This window comes from Gracilinanus agilis, chromosome 4 (genome assembly GCF_016433145.1).
Source record: "Gracilinanus agilis isolate LMUSP501 chromosome 4, AgileGrace, whole genome shotgun sequence".
Lineage (NCBI taxonomy): Eukaryota > Metazoa > Chordata > Mammalia > Didelphimorphia > Didelphidae > Gracilinanus > Gracilinanus agilis.
Window position 1 is genome coordinate 476,033,812 of NC_058133.1, and position 23,825 is coordinate 476,057,636.

Below are 23,825 nucleotides of genomic sequence, written 5' to 3' on the forward strand. Positions count from 1 at the left end.
TGTGTGTGTGTGTGTGTGTGTGTGTGTGTGTGTGTGTGTGTGTGTGTGTGTTCTGAAACAGTAAACTTCCCTGCAGGAGAGTTCAGCCAGGGCCTGAGAAACAAAGATAATAGATAGTAACTCCATGGTGCCTGTCAAGGAGGGAAGCAGGCATGTGGCTATCCCCTGCCTAATATTAGGGTGATATCACTAGTCTTGCCAATACACTGTGGCCACTTCCCAACAACTAAACTGAGAGTATTAGTTTCACTGCTCTTATTCATCCCCTCACCCAGGCACTAGCTGGGCTGGTATGGCCACACCCACAGTGCCCCTGTAACAGGAGTGACTCACTTCCTTTTCAGAGGCCGCCTGAAGTGTCAGAGAGGTGGAGATGCCCAAGGCTACCACTGTGCCTTTAGCTTCTGGGCAAACAGCTAGGACTATTTGAGAATTATAATACTTTAGATCTTTTTCCAGCTCAGGCAAACATAGTCCCCAACATAGAAGGGATTGAGGGAAAAATAAACAGTGGCTAATAGGTCCTTCAGGAGGGGAATAAGGACTAAAATCATTTAGAGGGGAAACTCAGTGAGGTATCCCTGAGACAGAGATCTGGGAGAAGAGGGTTTAAGAAAAGGGACTGCTCTGTGCCTGGATGGAGCTGAGATAGAGCTATCCTGCTCTACCATGTAAACAGGTTACTTAGGGGACCCATGGAAAAGGAAGGAAGGAAAGCAAGGATCCTCATCCCTGCCATAATCTTCGTTTGGACTCCCATCAACTTAAGGACAGAAGGAAACTGCTTGAGTAGGGGGAAGCACAGGCTTCTTCAGCAACCATGTCTAGTATTCCCTGGGAACCCAGGGGAATGGTTAAAGTGAAAGGAGACAGTGGGGATATTTGTGGTAAGAATGTAAAGGGATAAGGGTTAATTGTCAGACTAGATTTGCCTTCCTCTACCCAAAAGCATTGAGGCCTTTGCAGATCCCAACTGCTAGTGCCTCTATCCCCTAAATTATCTTGTTTTTTAAAAAACATTTTATATATATGTAGAGAGAGGGAGGGAGAGAGAGAGGGGGAGGGAAAGAAAAAGAGGGAGGAGGAAAGAGAAAGAGAGAGGAGGGAGGGAGAGAAAGAGGGAAGGGGAGAGAGAGAGAAGATAGATTATCTTTCTAATCAGATGTAAGCTCCTTGAGGGCAAGAACAATTTCATGTTGCTTTGGTTTCTCTACCACATAATAGACAATTGGTAAATATTTGTTGATGATGGACTGAATGAACCTGATTGTGGTCTTTCCGTTGTCCCTAGGAATTAGCAATGAGAAACTCAAGTAGTAAAGCCAAGACCATGGGGTCATGAACTGTTTTGAAGTGTAGAGCAAGACTGCTCACCTAGAAGACAAGAGAAAAAAAAAAGTAGGTCCAATCTCTTGTTATCAGAATATTTGTCCTGTTTCTTTCCCATCCTTGCTCTTCCAACAAGATCTTTGTGGCTTTGGGCCAGTTCAACCCACTAATCTCTGTCTCCAGGGGGCTCATTTGTTTTCCCCTCTGAGACTTGGAAAGAAAGAAGGGGAAGGGGAGGCTACAGATCAAAAATGGCCACCAGGGGGCAAGACCCTTTTCCTCTGGACTTGCTGAAGATCTCTTGACATTGGTGCCCTCTTGTGGGCTCTTGGAGGTTATAGCTGAGAGACTCTAGGGAGCAGGACTTCAATTGGACTATAACCCAGAGGAGCAATTAGGCATTTGTCCCAGGCATGTGGGCGTTATCTGCATTTTTTTGCACTGGAGGAAGAGAGATCAGAGGTACCTACCACTGAAAGCTCCAGTGTCCTGGCCCCATGAGAATTGATATCATCTACTTTGTAGAAGTAACTTAATCATTTTAAGAGATCTAGAGGAGCTGAAGGGATGACAGTTGTTTGGGGTTTTTCGCCATAATATTTATTTTTTCCCCTAATGACATTCTATAACAACTTTTTTTTTTAATTTTTTAAAAAAATTTTAAACCCTTAACTTTCTGTGTATTGGCTCCTTGGTGGAAGAGTGGTAAAGGTGGGCAATGGGGGTCAAGTGACTTGCCCAGGGTCACACAGCTGGGAAGTGTCTGAGGTCAGATTTGAACCTAGGACCTCCTAGTCTCTAGGCCTGGCTCTCAATCCACTGAGCTACCCAGCTGCCCTCTATAACAACTTTTAAAGTAGGTTTTCCAAATTTTTGAGATCCAAATTCTCTCCCTCCCTGTTTCCCCCCCCCAGATGGTAATCTATTTGACCTACGTTACACATGTGTAATCATGAAAAACATATTTCTGTTTTGGTTATGTTGTGAAAGAAGCTTCATAAAATAAAAAACAGAAAAAGAGGAACAGTTTTTTAAATAGAAAAGCTCTTTGCCTATCATGAAGAGTGAGTGGAGGGAAGGAAAGAAGGGAGGGAGACATTCAGATAGACAGATAGGAGGGAAGAGAGACAGAAAAGAAAAAGGAGGAGGAGGAGGAGAGACAAAGACAGAGTCCCGAGGAGGAGGGAAAGCCTAATTTTCTCTGGCAGGGGAAAGGGGCTGTCCTCAGTCCTCAGAGGGTACATTATGAGATTTGTTGAGTTCCCCAGGGTCCTTTGCTCTTCCGCAGTACTGTTCACCTGCTGTTCACCTGCTGCTGTATGTAGCAATGGCCCCAAAGGGAGGCAGAGCCCAGCTCCTGGGATTGCATCACCTACCAGGAGGCTAGCTGGTGAGCCAATAAAAAGAAGGGACAGCAGGTCAACCGCCACACTAGGTAAGGTTGAGTGATCTCAGAGCCTCCCAGGATCCCCTCCCCCTGCATCATGGCCTCTTGGGGATCACGGATTTAAGCTAGTGCTGAGGCTCTTTTAATAGAGCCTCGTCTCCATCCCACCCCACACTTTACTCAGACTTCCAAAGAGATAAAATGGGTTCTCTCTTCCCTGCCGCTGCCTGTAATACCCCTTCCCTGCAGCTGTTATGAGTAGATCACCAAGTTTGTCTCTGCAGGGAGTGGTCTAAAGAGGTTTGGGCTGGGACCCCTCTGGGGGCCGGGCACTGGGGTGTCCTCTTGGCATGTGCCCCAACAAGTTCTCCCCAAGTCTATCTAAGCTGAGATCAGTTCTAGAGCCTGTCTAACTTGCCCCCTCTCCCCTCCCTCTAGGGAGCTGGGAGCCAGGAGCCCGAGTTAGAGCCTGGCTTCTGTTGCCCCTACCACCTGGCCCCCTTAGGGAAAAGAGAAGTACACAAAGCCCCCAGTGTCTGGGGCTGAACTGCAGAGAGGGAGACTGCGGGATGAATGAGGTTCTGCTCGAGCCAGAAGAAAGACCAAGCAGGGAAGTGTGGGGGTGTTCTGCCCAGGTACAGCCAGATCCTCTCCCACAGCTGGGAGGGGCCAAGGGCGGGAGACACCAGCTGGTCTGGTCTGGAAGGGACGTCACCTGACTCACAACTCAGTCTGGTCCTGCACACACCCCCTCCACTATCCCAGAGAAGCTGATCCCACACTCAGCATTGGATAAACACTTGTACCCACTTTACCTCTGTCTCAGGTAAGTTCCCCGATTGGGCACCCTCATAGGATGGGGTCTCTGCACTCTCAGCATGGGCAGGGCAGACACACAGGTTTACATGCCTTCCTGTGCTGATCTAGGTTCCTAGATCAGACCTGTACACGGATTGTGCCCAGGGATTGAAGAATCCCAGCCTAGGGCCCAAGGGGAGATGAGCAGACGACTGAGGAAGCCAGGTGAAGTAATAGATGGGAGGATGAAAGCAGATGTGGGAAATAAGGTGAGGAGGGAAGACTGTTCGGAAGCTAGGGCTCTGGCATAAAGGGGGAGAATGGGTTTCCTTATCTCTCCCTACAGACTCATTTCCTACCCTGTCCCAAGATTCAGTTCTGTTGGAAACTCAACAGCCAGCGGATCTCCGAGGTGGTGAGGGATAAAGTCTTCTTAAAGGAAGAACTCTATTTAAGGCCACAGCTCTGCCATTCTAAGGAGCATCACCTGGCATTAGGAGAAGTCCTGGCTAAACTGGGAGAAGTCCTAGCTGGAACTGCCCTCCCTAATTCTTGCAGCCCCACCAGTGGGAACTTCTTTTCTTCTGTTCCCCTGACCTCCAGCTCTAGCCCTCACTCCCAAACCTGCCTAGCAGGTTGATGATGTTTTTTTTCTACAACATTGGGTGGGAAGAGAAGGTACAGGAAGAGGGAGAGGGGAGTCCTAAACCCAGGGGTCTAGCTGACAGAGAGGACCAAGGGAAGCAGGAGAGCTCACCTCAGCTCTTGTTTTTCTTCCCAGAGTTGCCAACCACATCATGTCTGTGAGCAATGGGAAGATGGAGTTATCTCTGGTCCATGAGATCCTCAGCCACCTGGGCCTGGCCAATAAGGTAGGACCATGAAGATGTTCTGGAAAATGGGTTAAGGTGACCCTAGGGGCAGATAGGCAAATAAAGGCCTTTACCATCACTTAGTAGGTTAGGCTAAGAGGTAGGTTGAAGTATGGAAATTAAATTGATAGTCCTTTCCTTGGACTCTCTCAATCAAATATCAACACCAATCTATTTTCATAGACTGCAGCTTGGGGAACCTTGGGGACTCTCAGGCCCTTTTTGAGCTTCAATGTGGACAAGGATGTACAACGACTGCTGGAAGCTATTGCAGGCCAAGGTGATTTCCCCTCCCCATTGCCCCTCTATCTATCTTACCTCTATGGGTCAGGGGTCTCCCTTCTTTGTTCTTAATAATTCCCCTATTATACAAAGTGAGTAAGAGACCTAAAAGGAATTGAGATATGCTTACATATTGTTTATCATATCATTTGCATAATTCTTTAGAGACAAGTAACAGAAATTACCCCAAACTAGTACTTCCCTGGCACCTGTCCTTCCCAAAGTGATTCCAGCCCCGGTATGTGTTATGTCTTTGCTATATTATAGTGGGTAGTTCAACCTTCAAAAACTCCCTGGTTGGGTTCTGCCCTCTGTCCTGGTTCAGGTGTGGACCAGGGCACCATAGTGGATGTGCTGACTAACCGGAATGGTGAACAAAGGCAACTTATTGCCCGAGCCTTCCAGGAGCGTACCCAACAGGTGAGAAGACTGAGAGGGGGCCTCCTTGGGCGATACTGGGAGGAATTGTTTACTTAGCTTAAATTCACCCTCTTGTCCATATGAAGTTGTTCCCAAACCCACCCCAAAAAAAGACTGATCCAGAATGAATGTGGTATTGACCAGACCTCTCCAGATTCCCACAAAACTGGGCTCCTTTGCCCTTGTGTTGACCAGCTTTATCATTCTTGCCCACTCTGCTCTGGAACTTAATTACTGTTTATTTATCATAGGATTTGCTGAAATCCCTGCAGGCAGCTCTTTCCGGAAGCTTGGAAAAAGTTGTGGTGGCACTGCTGAAGTCTACAGCCCAGTATGATGCCCATGAACTCAGGGCAGCACTGAAGGTACTAGGAGAGAAAACATGCTGCAAATGTCTTGAAAGCAGGAGTATCTATTCTCTAACCTGGGAGCTGCCTTCCCAATCTCTCAATCACTGCTTAGCCCAGGATTTAAGTCCTGGGAACTTTCTAACATCATCACCCTATGGGCTCAAAGTCAGCTTCAGTCTCATTCTTAAGGTCACTGGTCCATGCTCTCTCCTAAGATGGAAGTGGCAACTCTCATCCTTCCATCCCTGTTTCCATCATTCTAGCTGGCATCATGTCTCAGTTACAAATTGGACCCTTGGTTTCTTGTAGGATATAAGTTCTGCTGAAGATGTTGGAGTGGAAATTCTTTCTACACGTTCCCCACCTCAGCTAAAGGAATGTCTGACTGTCTACAAACATGGTAATGGGGTTGAATGGCTAGGGTTTTGGAAGGAAATCAACGAGGACATCCCAATGAAGGGAAAGAGGCTATTAGACCTCCCCTATCTTTCAACTCCACCATGGTCCATTTAGGGGAGGAATCCTGGAACCTCAATGCCAATATTCAACTCCCTGATGAGTCTTTTAGGATCCCTTCCCTCTGCTAGTGACTCAGTTTCCCCTTGGAAGAAAGCCAAATATGGTCATTAGGAAAAGAGAAGACAATTGTTAGCCTTTTCAGCCTAGGGCCTTGGATTAATAATAGAGTCAGACACTGATAATCACAAGGATATCTATTCCTCCCTCTTCCCTGTCTCTTCTCAACCCCACTTCTCCCCACAAGACATACAAACACACTGTCATCAGTCTCTATCTCAAGCTGAGTGGAGCCTGGCCATAGCCCTGGGAGGAAACTCTAGTCTTTCATTTATCCCTCAGCATACCTCTTGGGTGCTATATCCATGTCTCTGCCTACCCCAGCCCTTGTCCTTTAATCAGCTGCAGCCTCTCCTCTCCCTTTACTATCTCCTTTATTCCTTGGTTTCTTTCTACATAATAATAGCTAGTTCCTCTAGAACACTTTAAAGTTTTCAAAACACTTTACAAATATCTCATTTGATCTTTACATATGACCTAGGGAGGTAGGTGCTATTATTATCTCCATTTTATTTTTTATAATATTTTATTTTGCCCTTTATTATATGTAAAAAAAATTTTTTTAACATTCACTTAAAACAAGTTTTGAATTCCAAAATTTTTCCCTTCTTCTGATTAATACTCCTTCTCTACCCTCTCCCCTCTCCCCTTCCTGAGAGGGCAAGTAATCTGATATGGATTTTACATGTATAATCATGTAAAACATTTTCCCATATTAATCATTTTGTGGAAGAGTTCTCAAATGGAAAAAAGAATAAAGAAAATGAAATGTAGTATGTTCCAGTCTCCCTTCAGACTCCAGTTCTTTCTTGAAGGACAAATGGCATTTTTCATCATTAGTCTCTGAGATTGTCTTAGATCCCTGTTATTCATAGGTTATTCATAGTTGCTCATCAAGAAATATTGCTGTCACTGTGTATAATGTTCTTCTGGTTCTGCTTACTTCACTTTGCATCAGTTCATATAAGTCTTTCCAGATTTTTCTGAAATCATCCTGCTTGTCTTTTTTTATAGCACAATAGTATACCGTAATGGTCATATACCACAGCTTATTCAGTCATTTCCCAGTTGATGGACAACCCCTTAATTTCTAATTCTTTGCTATCACAAAAAGAGCTGCAATAAATATTTTTGTACAAATAGGTCCTTCCCCCTTCCCTCCCTCTCTTCCTTCCTTCCTTTCTTCCTTCCTTCTTTTCTTCCTTCCTTCCTTCCTTCCTTCCTTCCTTCCTTGCTTCCTTCCTTACTTCCTTTCTCTCTCTCTCTCTTTCTTTCTTTTTTCTTTCTCTCTCTCTCTTTCTTTTTTCCTTTTTTTTCTCTTCATCTCTTGGTTACCATTTTAGCAGGTGCCTCACATCCCTAGTAGTATTGCTATGGGGTTTTGAGCCTCTTTAATGTCAACACTGAAATGAAACAATCTCCCTCCCAACACTTGGCTGTATACACATTACTTATAATTCAAAGGTATTTCCAGAGATAGTCATGATGCCTTGGCCTTAAATGCTAAGAATCAGTGGCTACCATGGTTCTTTGGGTCTGGGGAAACTAGAGCTTGCAGGGTCAAGTGTTAAGACTAGTTCTGATGGTTCAGACTGGAAAGATCAGGAGACCATAGAAAACTTGGATTTCCCCATTTACTCTGATATTCACTCTGGACCCTATCCCAGATTTTCAGGTGGAGATTGAAGATGATATAAAATCAGAGACAAGTGGCCTCCTGAGGGACTTGCTGCTAGCATTGGCTAAGGTGAGGAAGCTAGACTTTGTATTCCCCAGTGCAGGGGGATGTGGGGGTGGAGAACAAGAGAGAATTTCTCTGGAAATAGGAACAGGGAAGGGTTTCAAGGAGTTCTAAGGCTTAATTTCTACTGGTCACACAGGATATTGGAAAGAACATTGAATTTGTGGACTCAGAAGATTAGCTTTTGCGTCAGTTGACTTCTCTGGTCCTTGGTTTGCTAATCTATGAAATGGGGGATAATCATTTTATCCCTCCCTAAGGAGATAGTTGTGAGGAAAACAATTTTGCAATAAATACAAAGTGCTGTTTAATTCTTATTAGAGTCATTGCTTTAAAAAAGCTTCCCTACTAACATGTATCCTCCTAAACCCAATCCCAATCTCCAGGGCACTCGGGAGACCTATTCTGGGATAAAGGATTACAACCTCGCAGAGCAGGATGCACATGTGAGTTGGGGCTACATAGGGCTAGCCCAAATCATTCCCCTGCTCACCATGGGAGATAATGGGGGAAATAATGTGCCTATCTTTCAGGTTCAAGTCCTTCTTGGAGCATATTTGCATAGGTTGGGGTCTCATGTGACACTTCTCTGTGTGTGTCTGACTATATGGTTCTTTGACTCATAGGAAATGAGTTTACCAATGGCCAGATTTCCATGCCAAGGGCCAGTGAGGAGGGAGGAATGACCAGGACCCTCCAGAAATAGGCCTGGATAGAGGGTCCACCCCACTCCCACTCCCCACCCCACCCCAGGAAAGGTAGAAAGCCTGTTCCCTTCTGCAGAAACACCAGTTTTCTCTCAGGGAGGGTGGAGATAATACCCTTCCACACACACAAACACCAGGGCTGCCCCATAGTGTCTGGCCCCTGCTGCCCTCCTGTCAATATAGTTATGGGTCCTTCTTCTTCCAAGTCATTTGCCTTCTGAGGAGTAAGACTAGAAGCAAACAGCCCCAGGCCCAGCAGGCTCACTCTCATGTGGAAGGGGGGAGGTCACCTAGGGTGTGATGTGATAATTATACCCTTGTTCTGGGTGTACAGACCCAAATTTAGTCTCTGGTCACTTTAGAGGATAGGCTCTTTGGTGCCCCTAGACCCCCTTAGAACAGGAAAACATGAAGAGCTAAGGTACCTGGAGTCCATCAGAGCCTATAGCCCACATTTCTTTGACTTGGGGCATCCCCCTCATTCCCCACTCTTCCTCCTCCCCAAGCCAGAGCTTCTCCTTCCTGTCTCCTTACCCCTGTCCCTCTGCCTCAGGCCCAGGGACAGGCCTGATAGCAGGGATATAGTCAAAAAAGCAGAGAGTTTGGAGAGGAACCTATGCTAAAGATTTTGGGAAGAGAAATCTTGGGACAGAGCTCAAGTCCTAAGAAATAAGGGAAATAGCCTTAGCAGGGAGGAAGTTTTGGGGAAGTGGAAGAGCCCTGGTCTAGTGGTCAGAAATGATGGATGGACTCCATGTTTATGGTCTTTAAAGTCTTCCTCTGATGCCTCATTGTAGTGTAAAGGTGAGCCTGGGCTCTCCAGGCCTATACCACTGGACCCCAAACTCTCTACCAAGACATAAGGCTTGTAACCTTATTCCTTAGGGTGGCTAAAGTAGCTATGGACCTGAGGGATGGGAAGTGTCATTGTGCCAACACATGGGACATAGAGACCTGCCCCCAGTATCTTCCATGAGTTGTAGAGGATTCTGCCACCATTTTTAGAACCCGTCCTTTTTTTTAATCTCACTTTCCCCAACCAGGCATTACAAGAAGCTGGAGAAACAGGCACAGAGGCAACTTGGATCATGATTTTTACCCAAAGAAATACTGAACACCTCAACCGAGGTAAGATAGAAACCCAACACTCACTGAGAGTTAAGCCTGACTGAAAAATCATCCATGATGAGTCTTTCATACTTTTCTTTTTTCCCCCCATCTCCAATAGTGTTTGATGAGTACCAGAGACAGAGTGGACAGGAGATAGAAGAGGGCATCCGGAATTGTTTTCCTGGAAGTGCCCAGAAAGCTCTTCTCACCTTAGGTAAAGGCATGCTCAGAGCCACTGAGTCTATTGGGAAGGAAAGTGAAGGGCTCTCATGTTTCCCTCTCTTGTTTTCTCTTTTGCTTTACAGCCTCTGTGATCAGGAACACACCACTGTACTTTGCTGAAAAACTCCACCTGGCTCTCCAGGTGAGGGGGGGGAGACACACCCTGGAAGGAGGGAGGAGGCCTGAGATTGCAATTAATGTGACAATGATGTGTTATTATTATATTGTCCTCTTGATCATCTGCAAATTACTGCCTGTCCTTAATATGCAAAGAGGATAAGCCATAAAAAGAGCTTATTGCTGAAGTTCTTTTTTGGTAGAAGTGATGGATGGGCTTTGTGTTTATGGCCAAAACTTTACTAAAGTCTTCCTCTGATTCCTCATTGAGATATAGAGGTGAACCTGGGCTCTCCACACCTTTGCCACTGGAGCCCAAACTCTGACATGATCTAACATGGTCTACCAAGACATAAAGGCTTTGAATGAGGACCCAGGGGGTGAGATGTCTGTTATTCAAATTCAGAGAGGTGGTCTTTAAAAATGAGCCCTTACCAAGCTGGCTACAAGGTGATGGATTTTGGCAGTAGCAGTTTTTGAAGGCCACCTTTGAAGGTATAAATAAGTCAGTGTTTTGCCTTATAGAAGAGGGAGTACCCACACTATTGTGTTCCTCCAAGGAGATCCTCCCATTTTTAAAATAAACAATGAATTGGCATTACCCTATCTACACTGTATAACAGGGGTCTGCAACCTTTTTGGCCGTGAGAGCCATAAACACCACATTTTTTAAAATGTAATTTCCTGAGAGGCATACAGTGCTCACAGTGCGCGCTCCTGTAAAAAGCACCTGAAAAAAAAATTGACTTTATGGCTCCTGCAGAAAGAACCATATCTGGCCCTCAAAAGAGCCAGATATGGCTCAAGAGCCATACGTTGCCGACCCCTCCTCTATAATCTACTCTCTTATGACGAAGAGGCTAACTGTTAGGGTTGCAATTTGTGTGTAGGGAACAATGTAAAACTATCTAACCCTCATTGAATTTTAAGTATCATTGCCTTATACATAGTAGGTGCTTAATAAATGTTTCTCAAATTGTAACATATAGAAACCTTAACTGGAGCTGATGAGGTCAATGAGGAATACATGCATATATATTTTTATATTGTGGCCTTTTTAATATTAAGTGTGTTTATATTATGTATCAGTCTTACCCAGTTTTTTGTCTTTTGACTGAAGATATAATGGTCTAGGGTTTGAGCCTAATTAGTTACTGACTTGAGGTAGTAACTAATGTGACAATGACTCATTAAGAGGTAGCATGATATAATTTCCTCAGTTTCTTCAACAAAGGAATCAGACGATTACAAAATTATAGAATTTTTGAGCTGGAAGGATCTCAGTGATCAAAACTATCTTCTTAAAGACCTCTATTGAAGATATGTTAAGAGAGAAGTTGAGATAAAGAGCAGCTGAGCCACACAGGGACAGCAATCAACAAAATTTTATTAATATTCACAAAGGGAGGAGGAAAATAGATATCAACAGGGAATAGTTTTTTTTTTTCTTTTTTAAACCCTTACCTTCCGTCTTGGAGTCAATACTGAATAAGGCAGAAGAGTGGTAAGGGTTAGGCAATGGGGGTCAAGTGACTTGCCCAGGGTCATACAGCTAGGAAGTGTCTGAGGTCAGATTTGAACCTAGGACCACTGGTCTCTAGGCCTGGCTCTCAATTCACTGAGCCACCCAGTGTTAAAAAGAAATGAAAGATTTGAGATATATCTTTATATATCTCCTTTAGATCTTCCTCCTAGATCTGAGAGGATGGTATGTAGATCTTAGAGATAGTATGAATGAAGGAGGGATCAGGTGCCCAAGGCCTAAGCCAGCTATAGTTGGTGAGGGAAGAAACACACACTCCTCTCACAATAGCTATGGATGTATTCTATCCCTCTCCTCCCTGACAGGCTTGGTTGGTTAGGCCTGTCAGTGGCTTCCTTCTAACAGTTGCCCAGGTTGGGACTCCTGAGAGGTTGGGTAGATGGTTAACCTCATTAGGCCCAACCTGAGGTTGGATTAATTGTTGATAGGCTATTGATTGGTTATTGGAAACATTGTTATCTGACTGCATATTGGTTCTCCTCTTCCCAAGGGCTGTGGTAGAATAACCACTCAGGAAAGGTACTTGTTGGTAAATCACTGTATTAACTATTAATGGGGAAAGGAAAACAAGGTAATAGGTTTGGGGATTTGGGAACCCTATTGCTATTGTTTGGCTACTAAGCTAATTGTTGATCAAGTCTGGAGATTGCTAGGCTGGTAGAAACTGGAGGTCTTCATCCTCTCACTAACTCTGACCTGACCTGGCCACAGCCAAGCCAGAGATTAGGAAAGGCTATTGATGTTGTTGATTGATGAGCTATATATTCTCTTAGCTCTCCTATCAATGGTGTTGATTGATCACTAGCTCTCTCTCAGTCAGGTTCAGGCCTACCCTCTTCCATCCTTCACCTTCCTCTGTCCCAGTTCTTGCTCTGAGCTTTGAGCTCTCAGTTCTCAAGTCTGAGGCCCCACAACTGTTGTTCCTAGGGGGTATTTATAGGGTGGAGCCAATCAACTTTTGCCCCTGGCTCATGGCAGCTGGTAACATTCCAGACTCTCAACTGCCATCTCTGTCAAAGTGGCATACATCTTGTCCCAGATAATGATTTTAACACCAGCTGCCCCCAGGGAATAGTGTTAAGGTAGCATACAATGGGGAAGAATCACAGCAGCTCAGAGCCCCTTAGAGTTCAATTTTATGTAGAATTTTTATGAATATTTTAATTTCTTATTTTTATATTCTTTTTTTAAATTTTTAGTTCTAAATTCTCTCCCTTCCTCCAAACCTCTCCTCCCATCCACTAGAAGCCAAGCAATATAATATTAATTATACATGTGAACAGTCATGCAAAATATAATTTTATTTTCCCCCTTTTATTTTATTTTTTAAATTTAAATTTTGAATATTTTCCCATAGTTACATATTTCATGTTCTTTCCCTCTCCCCCAAACCCCCCATCCCTCCTTAGCTGACAAACAATTCCACTGGGTTTTACATGTATTATTGATCAAGACCTAATTCCATATTATTGATAGTTGGACTAGAGTTATCGTTTAGTAAAACTTAATTTTATACTAGCCACATTTTTTTGAAAAGCAAGAAAAATAAAGAGGAAATTATGCTTCAATTTGCCCTCTGAGTTCATCAGTTCTCTCTCTGAAGTTGGAGAGCATTTTTTCATTATGAATCCTTTGGAATTGTCTTGGATCGTTGCATTGATCAGAGTAGCCAAATCTATTACAGCTGATCATCATTACAACATTGCTGTTACTGTGCATAATGATCTTCCATTTCTCTCTTCACTTTGCATCAGTTCACACAGGTATTGCCATGTTTTTCTGAAACTACTTCCCCCATCAATGCCCACAGTATAAAAATGCTCTAGCATAACCATATGGTACCACTTCTAGCCATTTCCCAATTATTGAGCAATTTCCAATTCTTTGCCACCACAAAAAGAGTCATGATAAATATTTTTATAGGGGGCAGCTAGGTAGCTCAGTGGATTGAGAGTCAGGCCCAGAGATGGAAAGTCCTGGGTTCAAATCTGGCTTCAGACACTTCCTAGCTGTGTGACCCTGGGCAAGTCACTTAACCCCCATTGCCTAGCCCTTACCACTCTTCTGCCTTGGAACCAATACACAGTATTGATTCCAAGATGGAAAGTAAGGGTTTTAAAAATATATATTTTTTATACTTATAGGTCATTTTCCTTTTCCTTTAATCTCTTTGGGATCAAAACATAGTAGTGGTATTGCTAAGTCAAAAAGTATGCATTTTTTTAGCCCTTAGGGCATAGTTTCATAATGGTTGAACCAGTTTACTCCTTTGCCAATAGTCCATTAGGTACCAATTTATTTAATACACCTCTCACTACCATTTGTCATTACTGATAGGTATGAAGTAGTACTTCAAAGCTGTTTTAATTTTTTTCTTTTTTTTTAATTTTTTACTTTTTTTTTACTTAACTTCTGTGCATTGGCTTATAGGTGGAAGAGTGGTAAGGGTGGGCAATGGGGGTCAAGTGACTTACCCAGGGTCACACAGCTGGGAAGTATCTGAGGTCAGATTTGAACCTAGGACCTCCTGTCTCTAGGCCTGGCTCTCAATTCACTGAGCTACCCAGCTGCCCACTTCAAAGCTGTTTTAATTTGCAATTCTCTAATCAATAATGATTTAGAGTATTTTTTCACATGTCTACAGATAGCTTTGATTTCTTTTGAAAAATGCATGTTTGTATCCTTAGACCATTTATCATTTGGGGAATGACACTTATTTTCATAAATTTGATTTAGTATGTAGTTGAGAAATGAGGCCTTTAATGAAGCAATTTGCTGTAAAAATTTTTTGATAATACATCATTGTCCATGATACCTTTTAGTATAATGAAGTTTCCCCATTGTCTGTTTTAATTAGCTCTATTTTTGCTTTTGTTTTGTCTGAGATCTTGATCACCACTCCTGCCTTTTTTATTTCAGCTGAAGTACATTAGTTTCTGCTTCAGTTCTTTATTTTAATTCCATATGTATCTTTCTGTTCTAAATGTGTCTCTTGTAAACAATATATTGTTGGATTCTTATTTCTAATCCATTCATCTATTTGCTTACAGGTAAACTCAATCCATTCACATTCAGTTATAATTCCTGCATATTTCCCTCCATTGCATTTTCTCATTTTCTTCTGTTTCTTCTCTCTCTTTTTTATCTTATCCTTCCTTAAAAATTGGCTTTGCTTTTAAACACGGCCTTCCTTAATCTTCACTCCCTTTTATCCCCTCCTTTTCTCTTATCTCCTTCCCCTATTTCCCTATTGGGTAAGTTGCATTTCTATATACTACTGTGTGTGTGTGTGTGTGTGTGTGTGTGTGTGTGTGTGTGTGTGTGTGTGTGTGTATATATAGTCTTCCTTTTTTGAACCAATTTCAGTGAGTCAAGTTTTGCCCCCCATCCCACTCTTATTCTCCCTCCCTTGTAAAAGCTCTTCCTTCCTTTCCTCTTATGTGAGAAAATTTTGCCCTTTCTACCTTTTCCTTTTCACTTCTCCTAGTGCATCCCGCTTTCCCACCTCTTCATTTTTTTTCCTGGAGATCATTCCACCATAATCTATTTGTATCCATACTCTCTGTCTGTGTAAACTCCTTTTAACTGCCCTAATAATGATAACATTCTTAGAAGTCACATGCATCTTCCCATATAAGAATGTAAATAGTTTATTTTTATTGAGTACTTTATGATTACTCTTTTCATTACTCTTTCAAAGCCACAGCCCAGGGACTACAAGTACTATGAGGGTCACTTCTCCTAACAAGTGCAAAAGACCAATGAATACCTTTATGGTTTTCACCAAAAAGTAGAGTTGAAGGGGGCAGCTGAGTAGCTCAGTGGATTGAGAGCCAGGCCTAGAGACAGGAGGTCCTAGGTTCAAATCCAGCCTCAGACACTTCCCAGCTGTGTGGCAAGTCACTTGACCCCCATTGCCTACCCTTATCACTCTTCCACCTATAAGTCAATACACAGGAGTTAAGGGTTTAAAATTAAAAAAAAAAAGTAGAGTTGAATATACTCAGATGTATCCAGGGAAAGATAACAGAGCACCAAGTGTGATACTTGGTGACAGGTGGAAGAAAATAAAAAATTGAAGAAAGGAGAATGTACACACTAGAAGCCAAGGCTTTGGCTGAAGAACAAAAATGCTTAAATACTGACTGTTGGAAATGGAAAAGAAGCAATTCAGGATCTCAACAACATTAAATCAAGATATTTTCTGTTCTTAAATTTATTTTTGTAAAACTGTTGACACGATGAAAAAAAAAGACTTAAGAAGATCAAGACCTAACCATTCCTCAATTTTTGTGACCATAAAATACTGATAGCATTGAGTCCCAAAATAAGAGTGAGGATTTGCTTTCTACCATAGAGCATTAATTAAACTTAAACTAACATTATAAATTGCTTTATTTTCTTCCAAAGTTCATATATATCTATCAGGTAATATAGACTTGAAAATTGATATCCTATGGTGCTAAAGTACAGTAGAAAGAGAAGTGTATAAATGTTTTATTTTAAAATATAGAAAAGAGGAATCTAAAAATATGTAATATTTATTTACCTTTTAATGCTTCTCTTGAGCCTCTTGAGTCTTGTGTTTGAATGTCAGATTTTCTATTCAGCTCTGGTCTTTTCATCAGGAATGCTTGAAAGTCCTCTATTTCATTAATATTCATTTTTTCCCCTGAAGGATTATATTCAGTTTTACTAGGTAGGTGATTTTTGGTTGTAATTCTAGCTCCATTGCCTTCCAGAATATCATATTCCAAGCCTCCTCTTCCTTAACGTAGAAGCTGCTAAATCCTGACTATAGATACATGATATTTGAGTTGTTTCTTTCTGGCTACTTGAAATATTTTCTCTTTGATCTGGGAGCTCTGGAATTTGGCTAGAATATTCCTGGGTATTTTCATTTTAGGATATCTTTTAGTAGGTGATCAGTGGATTCTTTTAATTTCTATTTTACTTTCTGGATCTAAGATATCAGGACAGGTTTTCTTGATAATTTCTTGAAATATGGCTTCTATACTTTTTCTTTGATCATGACTTTCAGGTAATCCAATAATTCTTAAATTATCTCTTGGTACCTTTTCCAGGTCAATTGTTTTTCTAATGAGATATTTCCTTTTTTCTTCTATATTTTCATTATTTTAACTTTGTTTTATTATTTCTTGATTTCTCATGGAATCATTAGCTTTCATTTGTCCACTTCTAATTATCAAGAAATTATTATCTTGGGGGCAGCTGGGTAGCTTAGTGGATTGAGAACCAGGCCTAGAGACAGGAGGTCCTAGGTTCAAATCTGGCCTCAGACACTTCTCAGCTGTGTGACCCTGGGCAAGTCACTTGACCCCCATTGCCTACCCTTACCACTCTTCTGCCTTGGAGCCAATACACAGTATTGACTCCAAGATGGAAGGTAAGGGTTAAAAAAAAAAAGAAATTATTATCTTTAGTGAATTTTTGTACCTCTTTTTCCATTTGACCAATTATGCTTTTTAAGAAGTTCTTGTTTTCAGTGGATTTTTGTGCCCCTTTTACCATCTAGTCAATCAATTCTATTTTTTTTAAACCCTTAACTTCTGTGTATTGACTTCTTGGTGGAAGAGTGGTAAGGGTGGGCAATGGGGGTCAGGCGACTTGCCCAGGGTCACACAGCTGGGAAGTGTCTGAGGCTGGATTTGAACCTAGGACCTCCTGTCTCTAGGCCTGGCTCTCAATCCACTGAGCTACCCAGCTGCCCCCTCAATTCTATTTTTTAAGACATTATTTTCTTCAGGATTTTTCTATGCCTCTTTTACCAAGTAGTCAATTCTCTCTCTCTCTCTCTCTCTCTGTCTCTCTCTCTCTCTCTCTGTCTCTCTCTCTCTCTCTCTCTGTCTCTCTCTCTCTCTCTCTCTCTCTCTCTCTCTCTCTCTCTCTCTCTCTCTCTCTCTCTCTGTCTGTCTCTGTCTCTGTCTCTGTCTCTGTCTCTGTCTCTCTCTCTCTCCTCTTACCTTCCATCTTGGAATCAATACTGTGCATTGGTTCTAAGGCAGAAGAGTGGTAAGGGCTAGGCAATTGAGTTAAGTGACTTGCCTAGGGTCACATAGCTAGGAAGTGACTAATTCCAGATTTGAACCCAAGACCTCCCATCTTTAGGCCTGGCTCTCAATCCACTGAGCTATCCAGCCACTCTGTTAATTCTCATTTAATAGTTTTCTTGCATCATTTGCATTTCTTTTCCCAGTTTTTCTTCAACTACTCTTATCTCTTTCTTTAACTCTTTGAAGAATTCTTGTTAGGTCTGGATCCAATTAGCATTTTTCTTTCAGTTTTTTTTTTAATAGATAGCTGTTTTAACATTGTCGTCTTGTTCTGAGTTTATGTCTTGGTCTTCCTTACCACTTACTATCTTTTTATGGTTAAATTATTTTTCTGTTGCTTGTTTATTTTTTTGAAACCTTTTTTTACTTTGAACTTTATATTAAAGATGGATTCTGTTCACCTGGGGGTGGGGAAACTCTGTGCCAAGCTTCAGGCTTTTTTGTACTGCTGTTTTCAGAACTGTTCTGGGAGTCTGCAAGCTTATGATGCTTCCAAGGTATGTGGAGAAAGGTGTAATCAATGCTCCCCTGGTCTGCATTCTGATATTTACTCAGGAAGAGCCTCTTATCCCCTGTGGCCATAGTTACTAGTGCTCCTCTTTGCATTAAAACTGTGACCAGAGCCCCTGCTGCTTTGTGACTGACCCCCAGCATTCCTTTCTACCTTTGAACTGCAACCCAGAACTATACATGAGCAATATAGTTGCCAATCAGTACTAGCTGCACCCAGTCATAGTAAAAGGTCATCTGTAATCTTTCCCACCAGTTTTTTGATCCCCTTACTGTCCCTGGACTGACAACTCCCAAAACTGGTGCTGTAGCTGGAGATGAGACTACTCCTGTCATCATTGTGTGTGTGGGCCCCAGATAGGCCTTATGCTCCAGTGCCACAGACTTCTATTTCCCAACTGTTAAGTAATCTTAAGTCAGAAAAATGTCTTAGTCCAACCTTTTATTGGTTCTGACACTCCAAATTTGATTTAAGGCATTATTTTAAAATTGTTCAGAAAGGAATATTGGGAGAGTTCAGGTTGGTGACTGCCCCTATCCATCATCTTAATTCAGATTTATATAGAATTTTAAATAAAGACAGGATGACACCAGTGGGATCCTGCCCTCTATATAGGAACAGTATAGTAAGGATATTTTCTACTTTGACTAATAAGGAGTGAGAAATGAGGGATGGGATGTAGGGAACTTAACCCTAATTATACTAGTCCATCAAGAAGCTGAAGGGGGTTAATGTCCAGTCTCTAAGTTTATTAATTTTGCTATACATTTATCCTTGGGGACTGGGGTCATACTAATTAAACTGGTTTTCACTGACTGACAGAGGAAAGGGAGAGAAGAAGCATTTATATAGCTCCTACTGTGTGTCAGGCACTATGCTAAGCACTTTCCAAGTGTTATTTCATTTGAAGTTAAATACTGTTATCTTCATTTTATGGCTGAGAAAAGTTAGGCAGAGGTTAAATGACTTACTGAAAGTCATATAGCTAATAAGGGTTACAGGTCAAATTTGGACAGTCTATTGTGCCACTAAGCTCCCTCTCTGCCAAGAGAGACCATTATCTCTTAAAGTAGTCTATTTTATTTAGGAATAACTAATTGTTGAGAAATTATTTTTTTCTTATGATATTAAACCTAAATTTGCTTCTTTGCAACTTTTGGCTGTGTTTACAGCTTCCATGCTCTAGGTCCATATAGGATAAGTCTACTCTTTCCATGTGACAACTTTTCATAAAATTAAATATAGCTATTATATTCTTACTGAGTCTTCTCTTCTCCAGGCTGCTTCAGCAATGGCCCTTCCAATTTCCAAAATGATACAGAGAGGATATTTTCTATTATTATAGATTTATGCCATTAGCATAAAATCTCATCCTTTTATCCAAATCTCAGTTGGATTCTGTTAATGTTCTCCAAACTAAAATTAACATCCTAAATTTTAATGATAATAATATTGTGTACATATCTCAGATTTTCTGCTAATTGATATTACTGTCACACTTGGTAAATCTTTCTAATCTTTCCTATATTAAAAAAAAAACAAACAGATAAATAAGTCCTAGGTGAAAAGAGTGGAGGAACTATCTTTTGCAGATAGGAACTTCCATTCTTTGAAGTCATTTCTAAAACATGATTTCTGATTTTTGCCATATCAGATTTCTATTGTAATATGAATAGAAATTATATAACACTAAAGAATAAGCATCAGATTCATCTATTTTTTGCTTTAATGTATGTCCAATAAGCAAATTAACAACTCAGTTGTTAATTAATATAGCATCCTTTAATTAAAAACAAATTTTATCTGTGAAGATGCCATTTACCTATACTTTTATGAGAAAGAGGCAAAAAAAAGTATGAGATATTCAGAAAAACAACCTTCAGGGAAGGTTATTCAATATAGATTCAGACCAGTCTTCTATGTTTTAAGTCCCCAATCCTCTCCCAATGAGCTGTTATGACCAGTGATGGGCAGGAGAGAAAAAATAGTTTGGAGTTGTCTGTGGACTCTTAAAAAGACCTTCAGTTTCAAAAAGTCCAACAGATGATTATTTCCAGTTTATCACGTCTAGAGCTTATTTGGAAATAATTGTTTGCATGCTGTTTCCTCTATTAGACTGTGTGTTTACTGAAGGCTTTCTTTGGATCCCCAGGGTTGGGCAGAGTACCTGATGCTTAATAAATGCTGCCTAAGGGACAAAAACCAAAAAAGAAGTCCAACAGAGTTATTCTCAGAGAGATGGTAGTGTGATATAGAAGTAAGAACATTAGATTGAGATTAGGAGATCATGATTCCAGTGCCAGCTCTTTTAATGTCTTTCTCTGTGACTTTGGACCAGTCCCTTCCCTTCTTTGGGCTCAGATTCCTCATCCATGAAATTAAATGGTTTTTCTAGCCCATTCTGGATGTGACATCTGTTCTTAGATCAGTTCTAAGTTCTGCTGCCTTTTGGACCATCATTCATCTCATAGTAGGAAGGAGCTCAGAACAATGAGATGAATTTTGTGTCAGAAGATCTAAGCTTGAATCCCTGTGTTATCACCTTACCTATGTGACTATGACCAAATCAGGTCATGGATCTTGGTTCTCTCATCCATATAATGAGATGGCTTCTGAGATTCCTCTCTACTCCAAATATAAATTCTAAAGTCTTATAAAATTATAATAGTGGACCTGGTATACTATAAGAGTCTGAACATCAGAAATTAAATTAGATTAATTTAGCTTGAATTCCAAGAATCTTTTGACATGTATGTAAACATACATGTGACAATATAGTTGTAGTGATAGGCATACTTGAAGAATGGAATCAATAGCTAGTAACCTCTGGTGTCAAGCAAAATATTGAATTAACTTTAACACCCTATTTCCTAAGTTCACTGAATTTAGCAGTTCTAAAATATATAATAGTTAATACCAAAGTCCTCTGTTATGAAAATATAATAATGTATCATCTTGTTTCAGTTAGAAAACAGAATAGTTAAGAAACAACTATTACTATTTACTCTATCTGTAGTGCTATGTTCCTCAAATTGCACATTGTTTTTTATGCCCTCTTTGCATCTCCCAGAAAGAAAAAGATAAAAATTGTTGATGTTGGATTCCAAAAACAAAGTATAGAAAATGAGGCAAAGATAAAAGGATAAAAGATAACATGGTCCTAATTATACTATGAACAAGGGCCAGAACTAGAATCCAAGAATCTTTGCTCTGTTATGTTTGAAAATTAAGGTATATGGGGCAGCAAGATGGTTTAGTGGATTGAGAACCAGGCCTGGAGAAGGGAGGTCCAAAGATCAAATCTGACCTCAGACACTTCCGAGCTGTGTGACTCTGGGCAAAGCACTTAACCCCCACTGCCTGGCCCTTACTGTTCTTCTGCTTTGGAACTTATATACTTTAGTATCAATTCTAAGACAGCAAGTAAGGGTTTTAAAAAAAGAAAAGATTAAGATAAACTGAGAGACAATGGTCTGAGCATGATCCCTTTATTAATGGGACTAGCAGTAAGCAAAAAATTAGGCCAATGGCCTCCCTCAATAACCAAAGACCCTGATGTAGGGCTTACTAGCCTTCATATAGTTTTGAGGAGTAAAAGAGAACAAATAGAGTTGGGTAGATGGGAAAAACAATGCAATTGGTTATAGGGCTGGCAGCATCATAGGGTGAGAACAAGACTAGTTAGAAATTGTCAATGAGGGTTAGCAATAACCCTCTTCTTCCCTCCTTTGTCCAAGAAAGTTTCATTGTTTACATCTACTTGCAAGATTAGAAAAAATGGACCAAGCTTTTTTTGGATAACAAATCAGACTTCACTAAAGGAGAGCTTGGTGATATAACACACCAGATCAGAAAATAGATTTCCTTGAGGCAAGTATAGAACAGTTATTAGCAGGAGAACCGAACTTCTAAACTTAGTGCAGTGACAAAGAGACAAAGATATGTGGCTCAAGCAATCATATAAAATGGGACAGTAATATAGCATAGGATCAATTACAGAATAGAATCAATTCTAAAATGTTACGGAATCAATTTCATTTCTTTAGCTCTCTCTCAGAGCAGCAGTAAGGGAATGAGTAGGTAGCTGTTTCTAATAGGTATTCCCTTGAGAATGGCAAGGACAATTGCAGCCTTAGAACTTGCTATCCAGTTTTCAGATAGTCCTGCCTATATGTCCATTAGCATGCTTTCTGGACCTCTAAAAGCTGACAGCAGTATCAGGTGACAGATGGAGAAGGATAGCACTCAAGTTCTTTGGGCTCCTCAGCTAACCTAGAGGTTCCTGGAAGGCATTCAAATCAAGTGGTCCTTTCCGTATCATTTCCTACATGTACCCCCTACAAAAAGACAGCAAGACATTGTAGAGAAAAAGCCCCTTGGCCCTTTTTTGTTTGTTAGATAATTAAAAAACTTTTCTCAGTCCATTCCTGTTTCTCCTTGACTCCAGTTTATGGGATCAATGATTCAGTTACACCATCCAACTCTTTGTCAGCAATGATTTGCCTTATATTTAATTGTCCCCTGCTTATTTCTCCTTCATCCAGGGAACTGAGCCAAATCACCAAGTCTTGATGCGTATCCTCATCTCTCGAAGTGAGACTGACCTCCTAAGCATACGAGCAGAATTCAAGAAGAAATTTGGAAAGTCTCTCTATTCATCTCTCCAGGTCAGACCAAGCTAAGGGACCCACTCTTGAGGGGCAGTTCATCACCTTGAGCCCCAGAATCGGTCTTCACACTGTCACTATGAATTCTATGGGTTCAGTTTATGATCAGTGGCTCCAGGGAGGGTATTTCTCACATGAATCGAGAATGGGGTAGGAAGGAATGAAATCTGAACCATAGTGGGAGTGAGCTTACTAATATTTGATTCCCCTCTCTTCAGGAGGCCATGAGAGGGGACTCCCGGTCAGCTTTACTAGCCCTATGCCGGGCTGAAGACATTTGACACCCAATCCCCAGAATCTTGTGTCTACAACTCCCATCTACCCCTTCTGTCATTTCCGTGGATTAGAGACTTGCAAGCCTGGCTGAGCCCTCTAGAGGTCATCTTGTTTATTCCTTTGCCTTAAAACCAAACAGGAATCTCTCATATGCCTGTTTCATCTATAAATCTCTGCTAGGACCCTACTAAAAAATTCCCTGTATCTTATACCCCAAGGTTAAAGTTAATCTGCCTTCTTGCTTCTTCTAGCTCTGCCCTGGCTATTCCAGTCTTTACAAAGTACATATATTCAGTGAAGAGTCTCACAAGTGCTTAAACTCTACAGGCAAATTTATGGTTTGTGCTCCCTTGGGTGGAGAACTTGGAGCTGGAGAGGCTTTGATCTGCACTTCAAAACACAAACAGGAACTGTTTCTAGATCCACCTCTACTACAGGCCTTCCTCTCTACTCCCCACCAACCCCCACCCCAACTCACCCTTCCTTTGGGAAGAAAAACAATGATTCAGATCAAAAATGAAGAAAATAGCTAACAGGGCAGAAGACAGACATTCAGAGGTAACAAGAGAGGGAAACATTTTCTAGGTGAGGTGGGGTAGAGGGAATGGAACTAGGATGCCTTTTAGAGTTTCTGTGACCAACATGGAACCTGACCCAAATCTCATGCATCAATGCTGATTTCAAGTGATGATTTAGAATTAAAGCACTATGTAAGTAGGACCTACAATGAAAAAACAAGAGTAACAAAATGGAATTGAAGCTCCTTCTGTTGGCCCTAGGACAATCCATCCTCCAAATTTCTCACCCTTTTCCCATATCTCACTATACAGTACACCATGGTAT

The 23,825-nt window shown here is 41.3% G+C and overlaps 1 protein-coding gene across 1 annotated transcript; it reads left to right on the forward strand.

Moving 5' to 3' along the window:
• The first annotated feature begins 3,289 nt into the window (after positions 1-3,289).
• ANXA9 (annexin A9) lies at positions 3,290-23,791 on the forward strand. The gene is given in 14 exon segments (XM_044672672.1): positions 3,290-3,518; positions 3,797-3,799; positions 4,277-4,386; positions 4,570-4,666; positions 4,994-5,088; positions 5,340-5,453; positions 5,748-5,838; positions 7,682-7,761; positions 8,142-8,201; positions 9,506-9,590; positions 9,691-9,786; positions 9,878-9,936; positions 22,584-22,706; positions 22,925-23,791. Coding segments are annotated over 14 exon segments (1,305 nt in total). The 3' UTR covers positions 22,988-23,791.
• Positions 23,792-23,825: the final 34 nt, after the last annotated feature.